The sequence below is a fragment of the Ostrea edulis genome, chromosome 5 (assembly GCF_947568905.1).
Source record: "Ostrea edulis chromosome 5, xbOstEdul1.1, whole genome shotgun sequence".
NCBI lineage: Eukaryota > Metazoa > Mollusca > Bivalvia > Ostreida > Ostreidae > Ostrea > Ostrea edulis.
In genome coordinates, this window is record NC_079168.1 from 19,686,098 (window position 1) to 19,701,778 (window position 15,681).

A 15,681-nucleotide genomic window follows, 5' to 3' on the forward strand; every position below is an offset into this window, starting at 1 on the left:
AAGCTTATCTGGTATCCCTCAAAAGTAGGTGTTTAGATCGCCCGGTTACCCGGGCTAGTTGAGCCCTATTAATGAACTTAGTATCCCTGAAAGGCAGGTCTAGCATAGGGCTCGCTGGGTGGTAAAGCTTATCTGGTATCCCTCAAAAGTAGGTGTTTAGATCGCCCGGTTACCCGGGCTAGTTGAGCCCTATTAATGAACTTAGTATCCCTGAAAGGCAGGTCTGGGATAGGGCTCGCTGAGTGGTAAAGCTTATCTGGTATCCCTCAAAAGTAGGTGTTTAGATCTCCCGGGAACCCGGGCTAGTTGAGCCTTGATAATTAACTCGGTATCCCTGAAAGGCAGGTCTAGCATAGGTCTCGCTGGGTGGTAAAGCTTATCTGGTATCCCTCAAAAGTAGGTGACTTTAGGGCCCGGGAACCCGGGCTAGTTGAGCCTTGATAATTAACTCGGTATCCCTGAAAGGCAGGTCTAGCATAGGGCTCGCTGGGTGGTAAAGCTTATCTGGTATCCCTCAAAAGTAGGTGATTTTAGGGCTCAGGAACCCGGACTAGTTGAGTCTTGATAATTAACTCGGATTCCCTGAAAGTCAGGTCTAGCATAGGGCTCGCTGGGTGGTAAAGCTTATCTAGTATCCCTCAAAAGTAGGTGTTTAGATCGCCCGGTTACCCGGGCTAGTTGAGCCTTGATAATTAACTTGGTATCCCTGAAAGGCAGGTCTAGCATAGGTCTCGCTGGGTGGTAAAGCTTATCTGGTATCCCTCAAAAGTAGGTGTTTAGATCGCCCGGTTACCCGGGCTAGTTGAGCCTTGATAATTAACTCGGTATCCCTGAAAGGCAGGTCTAGCATAGGGCTCGCAGGGTGGTAATGCTTATCTGGTATCCCTCAAAAGTAGGTGTGTAGATCGCCCGGTTACCCGGGCTAGTTGAGCCTTGATAATTAACTCGGTATCCCTGAAAGGCAGGTCTAGCATAGGGCTCGCTGGGTGGTAAAGCTTACCTGGTATCTCTCAAAAGTAGGTGACTTTAGGGCCCGGGAACCCGGGCTAGTTGAGCCTTGATAATTAACTCGGTATCCCTGAAAGGCAGGTCTAGCATAGGGCTCGCTGGGTGGTAAAGCTTATCTGGTATCCCTCAAAAGTAGGTGTTTAGATCTCCCGAGAACCTGGGCTAGTTGAGCCTTATTAAGTAACTTGGTATCCCTGAAAGGCAGGGCTAGCATAGGCCTCGCTGGGTGGCAAAGCTTATCTGGTATCCCTCAAAAGTAGGTGTTTATATCGCCCTGGATCTTGAGTTAGTTTGGTCTTAAAAATTAACTCCATATCCAAAAGCAGGTTTTGAGGAATGGTCTTTTTAGTGAGTTATAATGTTGAATGAAAGTTTTGAGTTGATTTTGTGTACTGAATGAGGGGGGGGGGGGGGGGGGGGGTAATTGAAATAATTTCTATGATTAACTTTTGATCAAAAATACCCTTCTGTACTTTCAAAAATAATTTCTAAAGATATGTTACTTTGACCACCGCTAGATATCATCAGTTTTGCTTTTAATAAGATTTCTTATTAAATATTATTTTTTTCCATGTTGCATTCGCTGTTTTATCTACTTCCTAGGGGCGAGATCGAAAGTTCAATGTCTGACAAAAAAACTAAATTCACATAGTTTTTACGTCCCCCCCCCCCTATCCCCCCCACAACGACCCCCTAAACTAGATATGATGAGTGTTTAAACTATAATCGATTAACAAGTAAGAACAAACGAGTATAAATAACTCTGTATACCCTATCTTCTGTTTATTCACAAATGAAAGTGTAGATTAAAACTATCAAATGTTCATTAAAATGTAATATCGTCATGTAGTTTTAACAGTCACTTGTCTTTCTCCTTTTTCGACTAATGTGTAATCGATGTCGGATGAGAGAAACTTACAGAAGTTTTAACACCCCCCCCTCCTCCCCCTAACTATTTGAATTTAGATTTTTATCCGAAATCAATCTGTTGATCTCGCCCCTTACAGTTTTTTATATCAAATTTCTTACTGTTTTTAACATCTGAGAGAATTAGGGTTTGATTAATTATGTTAATTAAATAATACTCTGTATACTTTCTATCAAATCGTATTTCTCTCCATATTGCGTTCATTGCTTTATTTATTTCTTACATTTTTAATAGTTCAGCTAATTAGGGTTTAATTAGTAATCTTAATTAGTAAAAAAAGTCCCAACAATTTTCTTTGCCTTCTTTATCGTAAACACATTTCTTTACGAAATTATTCGACGTACGACTTATCTTTCTATCTATGATCAGGGGCAAGTAACTCGTGGGTCACCTGCTTTTGAGGGATACCATCTAGTCATTTTATTCGCTTGCCGTTTCAGCTGGGAAATTTCCCGTAGGTCTCTATCGCCTACTTCTCAAATAACAAGTAGAGACTGGAGACAGGAGGTGTCGTATGTTCGTATGTAGGTAAACTGAACTTAAAAATTTGATGTTTTTAATTTGTTAGTAACTCATCTAACTTAATTTTGCCTTTATTTCACCGCGTTGCCCACAGGGGCTCGTCACGAAATTAGGTTACTCTTAAAAAAAAGATATACCCTCGAGTGCCCAGTAGTCGTGCGCTTAAGAGAGTATCCGTTTCAAGAAACAGTTGTTTTTCCTGGGTTTGGATATTTTGATAGAACCTTCCAGTACTGTAGTGTAGATCAAAATCTAGTTAGAATAATCTAACTCAGTAACTGTGCCTCGGGACAGGCCCTCACCACAAATCGGGTCTATAGGACATTATCATTTTAACGATAGAACATTCTATCTAATCAAAATCGAGTTGTTGAATTTTAGGTGATGTTGTAAATTTCTGTTTTTTACACAGTTACAGTGTTCGAGATTGGTTTAAAACTTGGTATAGACCACGGGTCTATGCCAAAACAAGATGACATAGACCTCATCGAATTGGCATAGACTGCAACATTGAAAAAAAAGAAGATAATATCACAAATTTAGAACATTGTTATTTACTTCTAATGTACTTAGAAAGTATATTTTCTTTCCATTTGCATAACAATGTCATCCTTTCCTCATAACATTTATCAGATGTCAACTTTTGGGATAACTCTATTGCTTTAAACCTAGAAAATTGGTATAGACAATTTGGTTAATCCCAATTACAATTGGCCTAGACTGGTGTCATTTGACATAGACTCGGTCTATTGGTCTATGGTTAATTTCGAACACTGCTTTTACTATCAACTTGGGGTGTCAGTATCAAAGATATATGCCTCGTTCACACGAATGCGCATTAAATTTTACTTCACATTAAATTTGATGCGAAGTAAAATACTGCGCATTAAATAGCGTTCACACGGCGGTAATATTTAATGCGAAGTAAACTAATGCGCATTAAATTCGATTGCATCTCTTTAAAGGGTTCCCACAATAAATAAAAGAATATAGACTATATCATTGAAAATTATTTTATAGATATTTTAATGAATATTGTGTACATACAGAATTCATATTGTTCAAAACACTTTATATCTTTCAACAATGTACATGTAACAGATCTACATACAAGGAGTTTTGTCGTGTTTGTTTTTATATGTTCCCAAGAAATCACTTATTTCTTCTGACGACCAGCATTCACTTTAGACAACATATTGCTTGTTCATAAGCCCAGTTAAAACATCAGAACATCTCTTTCACTATTCCACTGACTACTGTTGTGAAGTAATTTTTAATTACTAATATGTATTACACACCTTAAGTCTACTATATATGACGTCATATGGTTTAAAAGCAATTTTTTCCTTATTGTATTACTCAGTATGCCTATGCAGAGCACATATTTATGTCTGACATTATCTAATGACATGCTGTTTGTACATGTATTTTAGTGATTACTATCATTTTGATTAGTTTTTCGCACAAAACTAACATTGATATCTATAGCTGACCACAGGTATGATGCATGTGACCCAAATTTGCCATTACGCATGTGTCTACATCTAATTTGAATTAGCTTCGCTTAGTGTTCACACGGAGCTAATGCAAAGTAAATTTAATTTGCATTAAATCGCAACGTCAATTTTAATTCGAAGTAAATTAATGCGCATTAAAATGTCCGTGTGAACGTGGTTCAGATTTAATTCGCATTAACTTACGTTTAATGTGAATTAAATTCTTTGTGTGAACGAGGCAATAGTTTATTGTTTTTGATTCAAGTGCCATGATTCAGAGGACTTGGCTGAGATTCGGATCGACTGAATATTAAAATGGATTGACACCTAATTCTTCATCAAATCACGGAGCAGTCCTTCATAATGTCTGGAATTTTTTCCCCCAGCTTCAGCCAGTTCTAGCAATTCATGTGCACTTAGGTGACACTGCTGATATAAACAAAATTTACGCTTTCATAATTTTATTCTTATTTACATAGCTAGTCTATAATATATGTATACATCTTGTACCCACCCAAGCGTTCAACAGAATACGGAACGTACCTCCATCACAGAAGAGCTGATATCTTGGAACTTGCATATTCTATGGTACACTGATTTAAAAGGAAAAGAAAGATGTAGCAGTCAGCTGAGTTCGGTCGCTGGTGGCCAGATACTGGGATAGCTTAGTTTATATTGTGGCTATCTTGTTATATATTTGGTATACTGATGGATTTTAAAAATGCAGCATCATCCTTTTTTTCAAATAATTTTATGATGACATATTTATAGATTTATAAACTTCACTCACCATACATCCTGTTGATTTTTAAAATACATTACCTATGGGAAACATGTTCATTAACACAATGCGAGTTTTTACACTTTATGGGTGCTATTTAAAACTAATAAAAAGGTAAAAATGATACAACAATTCTGCTGGAGATTGCAGATCAATATCGACAGTAGAGATAAAAAATAAGACTTATTTCATGTAAATTGAATGTTCAGTGAAGTATGAAATGCTGCAATAGGGAGTTAATCAACAAAAGGTAGCAATTAAGGCATTTTAATGTTATGATGCAGAACTGTAGCTCTCTAAAAAAATATTGGGGCTTGATTAATCATTCATTTGGACATTAGCCTTTTATCATCAAAGATTATACCCTCATCACAAACAGGAATGGAGAGGAAGACTTGGATCAAAACTGGATAGTCAGGCCCCACCCTCGACAGAGGATTAATTGATGGCCTGATCAACAAATAAACTGGATATGATGATGATGATGTGCTACAGATATTTGTATATTGAATGAATAAATTATCCATTGATGCATTTTTAAAGTGTGTCAGTGTATCATTAATTTCCTACCCCCTCCCCCAACTTTTAAAATAATGAATGAAAATTTAATCTGTATTTTGTAGAATAGTTTATGAATATGTTTTATATGATCGTATACATCCCTAAGGAGAATATGTGTTGATTAGGTAGCTCAGTTGGTAGAGCAGTCTATGCAAAAGTTTTTTGGACCACACAGGACATTTGGTCCTGTGTAATCAATGAACACACCGGACCGAACCAAATTTTGTCAGACCGAAAAACCTAATGTAAAAAAGTGAAACACATGAAAATGTAAATCCAAGGAAATCTTATTTATTATACTAGTAATACTCTACCATGGATCCCTCCTGTATAATACTTTAGACGGTCCATGCGGTTTAATCACATTCATATATGTATTAGGATTTGTGTGATATTTTTCACTTATAACAAACATTTAAATGACTCTGCGTCAAAATAATAAAGCTCAAAATCGGACACTGAGACATTGGACATTCCGGTCCGGTGTAAAAAATGATTCATCGGACCTGAGGCACTGCACATTGGTCAGGTCCGACAGTCCGATGTCTTTCGCATAGACTGTAGAGCACCTGACTGGAGATGCAGGATGTTGTGTTGCATTTTCCCCCTCGGAGGTTTCCCATTACAATATAATAGGTTTATCTTTTGTACGGAAGGATTAAGTGGTTACCTATATAAGATTTATTATAAAACACCTGTATTTTCAGGAGAGCAGATAATGAAGGGGTGCAGCAAGTGGATAAAGAATGAAAAAAATGAGCCTTGTAGCTCTTATGGTAAGTGATCAGGATACATAATTACAGGATACATAAATAATAATAATTGTAAGTGATAGGTAACTTGCTCACAATAACGATGTTAAATTTTTTTGGGTATTTTGTACTATTTTATAATGGTTTCATCTGCTTTGTAGATTTATTACAGTAGCTGAACTGCAATAACACTGAATAATTGGTGGTTGCCCAAAAAGATTTTCAAACAACAAATCTTAAATTGTATAATGAGCCACATAATGCCATTAGTCAGTACAAATGAAAATTTGGTAAGACCAAACAAAAGTCGTTTATTTCCTGTAACAGGTCGTGAGCATTGAAATATCGATTGATAGGAAAACATATATTCTAAAAATAAAACATGTACACATGTTTGTTTTTTTAATTTGTGTTTTTACTTTAAAGACACTTGAAGATACATGCTTGGGCTGATATATAGTTTTTGCTTAGTTGAGTTGTAATAAATACAAATATTGAATTTCTAAAAAATAAGTTACTTGTAAATTTTCTGTGATGTTCAAAAGTTGAAATGTATTACCCCTCCCTATATAACTCTATACAAATTTCCCCCACTGTTTTGGACTTAATTGAGAAGTCATGGAAATAAATGACATTCCTTGCAGTGAATTGTATAAATTTTACTGATAAAAACATTTTCGTTTTTATTTTCATTAATTTTGAAAAAAGTTTAATTGTAGCATGTGTCGTCAAGGAAGTTCCAAAAATAGGAATACACATGTACGAATACACGTTACTTATACAGACTGACTACAAAAACAAATCTACTCACAATACGCTGAAATAGGAACACACATTTACCAGTACACCTCACTATTGAATAAAGACTGACCACAAAAACAAATCTACTCACAATACGCTGAAACAGCTGCTTTCATACCTATATGTGTATTATTAAGAATAGAATTACTGTAAAAATTGACTTCTGTCAGAGATATACATATTTAAACCAAAGGAGAAAAAATTTAGACAGCAAATCTGTAGGTTTGTTATGGTTATACAGGAACAATCAACATAAATTCCTTCAGGTCTAGCTTCTCATTAATTCTCAATATTCTTCCTTTGATTAAATCTGTGTAACCCAAAACAATTCAATGGACACGATATGATCAAATACTGAATGACCTGAGATTTATAATCTTGGTAGTACATGTACTTGTGTGTCTACCAATTGTTAACAGTAAGAAAATATATTGTTAGTGAAGCATATATTTCCTTCCTTTGACTTTCCAACAAGCAGGAAGAATGGACTTTGATCTCATTGACTTTAGTCAACGGGGCAGTAAATATACTAAAACTGGATTTGTCTGAGTATTACTGTAGTCCTTTGTTACAAATAACTATCGTAGGAAAGTGTTGTAAATCTCAGACTTTTATACACTGACCTACTGAAAGTCTGCCAGTATATACATTAACTTGACTGAACATATACAACATGATCTTTACAATGAACAGATATATAGCGGTAGGACATTACAGCTTTAGATGACTAAATTATGTTCTCACCCTTGTCTGTGTGTTAAGTTTAACAATCCTCTAATTATTATCTCTTGGTCCAGGAGTTGTGTACAGATTTTAGTAAAGGAGAAGAAGAATTGGTTAAATCTTTAGGTGTATCTGGAAGCAGATTACAATTCATCATCACTCCAGGTATTGCACTGGAATCAGAATGTGGTACATTTAGTGAAAAATATGTATTGATAAAGTTAAAATGTAGACCTGGTTAGAGCACCCAACTTGTAAAGCAGGGGTCCTGGGTTCAACTCATAGACCAAAAATTATAATTGGGCACAATTCAATGACTCAAACATGAATTGATGTCTATCTCGAGATGATGGCATTGGTAGAAAGGTGCCTTCTCCCTTGTGCTCTCTAAGTGGATGAAATCCTTTGAACAATGGTTTTGGTACATGCGAATCGAAAAACTATGTATATGACTTTGTGCATTTGGAAACATGATTAATACCAAACAATTTTGTCTTTTATTGTAGAGTTTTTTGTATGTTAACTTGGTGATATACTCTGATGCTTTTACCTGCCCTGAGAACTTTATCCAAGGATCTGATGGAACATGCTGTAAGCCTAAACAGTGCTCAGAGAGTAAGTTTTCAATTGTTTTGCTTTGAACTTTATTGCTTTATCCTCTCTTTCCCCGATTAGAGACAGGGGGCATGAGTATGGGTTTGTCTCTCTACCTGGGTTTCTAGATGATCTCAAATACTGTTTGAGCTTTACCAATAAAACATCACATGAAGATTCACAGGGACTTGAAGATGACCCCTGTTATTGAAGTCACAAGGTCTATGGCCACCAGGTTACATATTGTGAAAATGGTTTCTAGAATGAAAAAAAAAAAATAGTCTCCATGACTATAGAATGATCCCTAGAGTATTTTTTAGGTCAGAAGTAAAGTGCACTGAATCATATAAGAAGATTATTTGTTTATTTATAAGTTTTACGTCCCTGTGTGAATTTTAAGGTCACCGGAATTTATTACGATTGGTTGTCATCCTGTGTTAACAATTGAACATTTTTAACTTCTTCGTGATAACTACCATTCCAATTCTTTTCAAATTTGGTATGAATCATCTTTGGGACAAGGGGGATATAACTGTAAATTTCAGGACTCTTGTGGCCTTGGGGTCGGTGCAAAAAACTGCCAAAAATTGACCAATTTTCCAAAAATATTCTTCTCTACAATTACACATCTGCATTAAAGAAAAATTAAATGCATAGTCATGTAGAGCAGGGAGGCCTTTACCCACATTGTAAATTTTATGATCTCAGGAGTAGAGGTTCTGAAGGATAGTTGGTATATATAGTGTATATATCTAAAACATTTAAGACACCATAGAAGTGGATTTTTAGCGAGACACAAATTTAGCAATTTTCTTATAAAAATGAGTACATGTATGTATATTTTTTTATTTTAGCAAGAGCTAATTTTAAGGACTTTATAATTCCCAATGACTATTATCTAAGATGTAGAATAAATTGTTAGTGATATTCACTATCTCAACACCCTCACTGATAATGCCAAAATTAAACCCTCACTAGAAGGTCTGCTTATACAGTATTGTCTTCTTTAAGGCTATGAAATTAGATTGAAACTAAATAGATATTTAGATGGAGTTGGTAGTCCTTTACCAAAATTGTCAATTTCATGATCCCCCAAAGGTAAGGGATTTGGTTCCAGGGTGGGGGTAATTTTATTATAGTGATTATAATATTGTCTTTATCATTTGAAAAACTTATTGAAGTTTGCTGATACGGAATAAAAACTAAATGCATATTTAGGAAAAGCAGAAAAGGATGTACCAAAATTGTGAATTTTGCAACCCTAGGGTTTTGACTCTAGGACGGGTCCAAATTAGTCATATCATGTTAATGTTTTATATATTTTATATTATGTAAAGTCTTTCATCAATATAGGCACCTTTTGGGGGCTTTTAAGTTTTAAGAACATTTCTTGATTCATGCTGTTGCTGAAGATTAGAATTTAGCTTATATATTCAGAACAGGAAATGTTTTCTTGATTTCATAGCCCTTGGGCCCAGTGATACTTTTAACTAATACTCAGATGACCAATATGGCCTGTGGGCCTCTTGTTCACTCATATCAAGATGTCACCTGCTGGAGTTTAAGTGCCACAAATTTAAAGTTAGGCATGACTCTCAGGGCCATAGCAGTGAGGGTGCTTTATTGTGCCATTGCCTGCCACAACACTGGACCATGATTTTTAAAGTCTTATCCTAAAAACCCACTTCTAGGTAAGTCAAGTATTTGGAGAGGCAGTCACTACTCATCTCAGTGTCTTAGATTTGACATGGCCAAACAACAACTGGTGCTTTCTGAATGATATCTCAAATATCAATTAGCAGAGAAATTTTACATGAAAAGTTCCCAACAAATTCTCATTCATCTGTTATTGTATCACCAGCTCACAATACTATAACAAATTCCTGGATCTGCCCCTGCCAGCTCACAATACTATAACAAATTCCTGGATCCACCCCTGCCAGCTCACAATACTATAACAAATTCCTGGATCCACCCCTGCCAGCTCACAATACTATAACAAATTCCTGGATCCGCCCCTGCCAGCTCACAATACTATAACAAATTCTCATTCATCTGTAGTATTGTGATAATGATTTAGCATTGAAACTTTGCACGAAATATCTTCAAAGAAATTCTTTCCTAATTAGTAAGAACAAATCAAATAAATGTATACATACTTAAAACAGGGATTCATTGAATATGCCTGTTTGAATATTTTGTTTAATCACCGTTGTTACTCTTTTGTTTAATGAACACGATTTAAGCTAAAAATTTTCAAATTTTATTTTTCCATTTTTATTGTTTACAATGCTTAACTAAAGTATTTCTAATGGTCAACCAAAATTTGAATATCAGTTTATAAGTTATAATAAGAGAGATACAGCACTCGCAATTCTTTGTTATGTAAACAAGACTCGTGCCATGTTTTTGTTTACTTTAGACTGTATAATAGAAAATAGTGTGTTTAAAAAACAAAATGAGATGTGCCAAACACTAGAAAATATTTAAATGTGTTCAGAATTCATTTATAAATTGAAAAAAGTCTGCTTTAAACGAAACTTTTACTAGTGTATTTAACATGTAAACAAAAACATGACTCGAGCCTTGTTTACATAACAAGGACTCTCCAATGTACCTAGACTACTGACCTTCAAATTTCTTCTGATACCTTAGTTAAGCATTCTAAACATTAAAAACCAAAAAATAAAATTTGAAAATTTTCTGCTCAAATTGTGCCCATGTCCCTTTAATAGTAACAACAATTTTAGGATTGACTCTCAGATGTAAGTAAAAATCTGAGTTCATAGTTCTGCTACACTAGTGAATGTTGAGTATGGTGCTTTCAGACCAAGGCTTCAGATTGTGTTCTAACACGGATTCCCCAGGATATGACGAATGTTATGACTGCCCTATTGGAACACACAATCCCAACCCACCGATTGATACAACATATCTCAGATTTAGTATTGAAATGTGCACCAAAATCGATTGCAACTGTTTGCCTGGTAAGTGAAAACAACTTGGCAGTTTTATTTTCGCCCCTGCTTTATTTTTGACAATTTTGCTCTTTTCCAAAGTGGGATTTTTTTTACCATTGAAGTTGAGTGAGTGTAGCATTTTGAGTAGCAAAAAACAGCTTGCAGCATTTTGAGTAGCAAAAAACAGCTTGTAGCATTTTGAGTAGCAAAAAACAGCTTTGGGCAAATTCTAAAGGTGATTGAACTCTTTTTCAGTACATCTGCATGTAAGTGAAAATATCCCAATGTACAGTCATATATCTGAGGGGAATCATTTAGATCTGATTCACTTGATTTGATAAATATAAAAAAAAATACCTTATGTTGTCATTTAAGGAGGTATGCTACATCAGAGAAATTTGATATGGATGAAAAGTGAAGGATATATACAACAATATTTTGAAATTGAAAACTTTCAAATTTACTTTATTTAGTCAGAAATTACAGTTTTAGTAGAAAGCAATCTGCAAAACATTTAAACCTCTGCTGAACTCGAACCCGCAATCTACAGTTCAGTAGTTGACGTGCTAACCTACTGAGCTACTCAACTAGACAAAGAATTTTTAAATGAATAGGCAAATATTGCTGATATTTATATTTTCATTTATGTTTTAAAAGGCAGCCATTATGACGATGTAGAGTACCTCCTTAATTTGCTTGCTTGATGTATATATACATGATTTATTCTCTATCCAATGGAAAGGGAGATAACATTGGCATGGGATATCTGTCTTTCTACAATAAATCATGTCCAAGATAATTAAGCTTTTTAACCTTTATATAAGGTAAAATTACGTCGTTAGCTTGTTGTTGTATGTGTATTAGCACTGCATCCCAAACTATTATAGGTTATTGAGTATATTTTATGTTTCATCAAATGTGTTTAGATTTGAAATAGTGATCTAGACATGTTGTATTACTCCATAGAGCGAACCCAAACATTGGAATTTTAGACCTAAAGTTTCACCTTCCTAAACCCTTCAACTTTTTTTTATTTGAGTTTTCTTACCTCTTTAGAAAATGAGAAAAAACTGTCCTCTATAGAACAAAAGCTTGGTGACCTGCACTACAAAAATATTACTGTGTCTCGTATCACTAATGCTTCTTTTTATACCCCCTGCAACAAGTTGTGTGTGTGGGGGGGGTATACTGGAATCAGGTTGTCCGTCCGTCCGTCTGTCTGTAGACGCAATGGTTTCCGGGCTCTAAAGCATTATCCTTTCCACCTACTGTCACCATATCATATATATGGACTACCCATGGGATGAAGATGTTCCCTATCGATTTTGGGGTCAAAAGGTCAAAGGTCAAGCGCACTGGACATCGAAGTAGCAATATGGTTTCCGGGCTCTAAAGCATTATCCTTTCCACCTGCAGTCACCATATCATACATATGGACTACCCATGGGATGAAGATGTTCCCTATCGATTTTGGAGTTAAAAGGTCAAAGGTCACGCGCACTGGACATCGAAGTAGCAATATGGTTTCCGGGCTCTAAAGCGTTATGCTTTCCACCTACAGTCACCATATCATACATATGGACTACCCATGGGATGAAGATGTTCCCTATCAATTTTTGGGTCAAAAGGTCAAAGGTCAAGCACACTGGCCATCGAAGTAGCAATATGGTTTCCGGGCTCTAAAGCGTTATCCTTTCCACCTACAGTCACCATATCATACATATGGACTACGCATGGGATGAAGATGTTCCCTATTGATTTTGGGGTCAAAATGTCAAAGGTCACGCGCACTGGACATCGAAGTAGCAATATGGTTCGGTTTGTCATGCCATTTGTTTTTTACACTCAGAAAAGAGGTAGTTTATACCTATTACCAACACCCTTTGGGAGATTGGGGTAAGCGGGGGGTATTCTTAGTGAGCATTGCTCACAGTACCTCTTGTTAATGTGAGCTTTTTTTCAAAGTCATATTTTTCACACCTTTATTGATAAAAAAAATCAGTTATTCCCATTGGCCTTAATGCAAACTTTGACCACCGCTGAACTTTAGGTGAAAGACCTGCTAGCTAGGGCAAATGATTCTGGGTTGTGTGTCTTCGAGGGCGAAGACAATTTAAGGAGGGGGGATGTAGTAGTTAGGGTTATGTGAACTGTGAATATCAACCTGGGTAGCTCAGTGGTTAGAGCACCTAACAAATTTTTCTGCTTTCCTACACTACAGTCCAAAAAAATTGTACCCTAAATGCACTCAAAATGATATCAAGAATTTAGTGAGATGCTGTTTCATTGATGACATATGATTTTGTTATAATATATTTTGGATATTTTAGGAATTGTTTCTTTTATGTGTACATCATCACTACATATATTGTTGGTGGCCAGTAACTGGGTTCTCTATACCTCTGTTGGATGTCCATGATGTTATTACTGATAAGAAGATAAATGTTTCTTTGCAGAGGCAGAACTTCAAAACCGAGAGGAATGTGAAAAAACTGGTCACAAAGTGTGTGTCTGTAAGAGGTGGAAGCGGTATTATGGAAGAGACCCTGGAGCATGTCAAGGACCAGTGAATAATGAGACGAAGATACAAAAGATCAGACAGAAAGGATTCGAGTTAAAGATCTTGGGTAGAAATCTGTTGTATTCAGTTTGTAGTGCATGTGTATTGCAGAAACACGCAATAATTCCTGCTATGCAATATTTACTTACTGCCTGTTGCGCCTTTGGCGTGTAGGGCAGCAATGAGGGTTCTCCATTCCTGTTGGTCTTTCGCCATTTCCTGGGGGGGGGGGGTATTCCAACTTTGTTTTAGTTGTTTCCTTTCTACCTCCACTGTCCTCCGCCAGTGATGTTTGGCCTTCCTGTCTTTCGTTTTCCTCCTGGTGTTTAGAAGACAGCTGTCTTGGTGATGCTGTCCAGTTCCTTGATGCATAAAATAAGTGGTAATTCTGCATGCTGTTGATTTTTATGGACTTTTTAAACTTTTAAAATATAAACGCATGTGCATCTGTAAATTAACTGATCTCCAAACACTTCTTATGCTGAATTTTCAGCAGCAATTATTTAATTGTTTTTCCAACTGCTAGTGTATTTAGTATGCACTGATTTTTGTACATATTTCACCAGCATGGATAAGTGATGCTCCACTGCACATAGTCTAGATTTAGCACACACACTTTCTATCTAAAACTCACCAAAATAGCCTTCTTTTTCAGGGTTTTCCCCTGTAAAATATTACTGTAAATGGTATATAAAGATGTTTTCTAAAACCTGTAATCTGCGAGTCTTCTGTACAATTCCTATACTATAAACTGTATAACAAATGTTATGTACACATGATGCCTAATTAAATTGTCCTACTTCAAAGTAGCCACTGAATTTTTTTTTATTAGAATGTCCACTAGTTAAAATTGAAATATTTAAATAATAAAAATTTATGGCGGCTAAAATCACTCATTATATGGTACCTTTGGTGCTGAAATATTATGTATTTTGGAGTACCGGTAATGTTGCCATTAAAAATTGAGTGAAACAACATATTTATCCAACAGAAGTCAATGAAAATGGAAATAGTTTAGGAACCTTAACGTCTTTTTTTCAAAGAAACAACTATTCATTTGATATTGATGGAATAAAGAAATCAAAATGTTTATTCTTTCAATAGACATTTTTATACTGGTGAAAGAAAGCAATACCACTGTCCCCTAACACAGTCTAGTTATTTGATTCTAACACACAATCATAGACCACAACAATTAGCAATAAAGTTTACGATTTCTTTCAGAGCATATTCATTTATGAAATGTAATTCAACCACACTCTGTTTTGATTTTTTCTTGTCGCTTTTTCAGGAGAAATTGACCTGTGCGAAAAGGGTTTTTTCAAGGACAAAAGTGATGACACGATATGCATTCCTTATACACGGTAAGTTTCTTAAGCATAACTTATTCAGACTTTTAAGAAAACTGTATTATGTATCGTATGTTGATACTTAAATTGATTTGAAATACAGTATAGTCTGTCTAAGGCCAATTCAACTTAATTGATAGATTATCATCCCCACCTGCCCCTCAAAAATTGGCACGTCCCGAATTTTTTTATTTTGCAAAACTTGCAATACTCGGAATATTTTCATGTCCGACTCCGGTATTTACACTTCTTGTTTACATTTCCGGTATAGCAACATGAAAAGCCACGTGACGAAAATAGATCTATATGGTTTTCTTAATTTCTCGCGTTCTTACAGACGTAAATCTTGAAGAAGTTAATAGGTATATTTCTGTTATATCCTTAAATTAAAGCCTAACCTGGAATTAGTCTATGAAAATAGCATAGATTGATATCCATCTGCCATTAAATGATGCGGATCTGTTGAAATAAAAACTCGTTTGTCTTTAATATATTTCTAAGAAAATAAAAATCAAAAAATAAAATCCTCCCACCCGCCCCATACTTTTTGCTGACCCTGTATGATAATCTACTAATTAAGTTGAATTGGCCTAAATGGTGTAGGTATAAAGCAATTAGTCGGATACACAAGAATGTTTACGAGTAT

At 35.5% G+C, this 15,681-nt stretch overlaps 1 protein-coding gene across 9 annotated transcripts in view; it reads left to right on the forward strand.

The window, feature by feature from the left end:
- Nucleotides 1-2,310: 2,310 nt before the first annotated feature.
- The window catches only part of LOC125651869 (uncharacterized), a 34,849-nt gene continuing 21,478 nt past the window's right edge, over nt 2,311-15,681 (forward strand). For 5 of the 9 annotated variants that reach the window (XM_056166895.1, XM_056166896.1, XM_056166893.1 and 2 more), the window contains exons 1-5: nt 6,037-6,072; nt 8,079-8,187; nt 10,995-11,153; nt 13,583-13,753; nt 14,978-15,050. In XM_056166895.1, the coding sequence (XP_056022870.1) occupies nt 6,043-6,072; nt 8,079-8,187; nt 10,995-11,153; nt 13,583-13,753; nt 14,978-15,050 (542 nt within the window). In that variant the 5' untranslated portion in view covers nt 6,037-6,042. Of the gene's footprint in view, nt 2,465-6,003; nt 6,073-8,078; nt 8,188-10,994; nt 11,154-13,582; nt 13,754-14,977; nt 15,051-15,681 lie in introns of those variants that run through there. The other 4 variants (XM_056166890.1, XM_056166892.1, XM_056166898.1 and 1 more) reach the window with 3 other exon arrangements.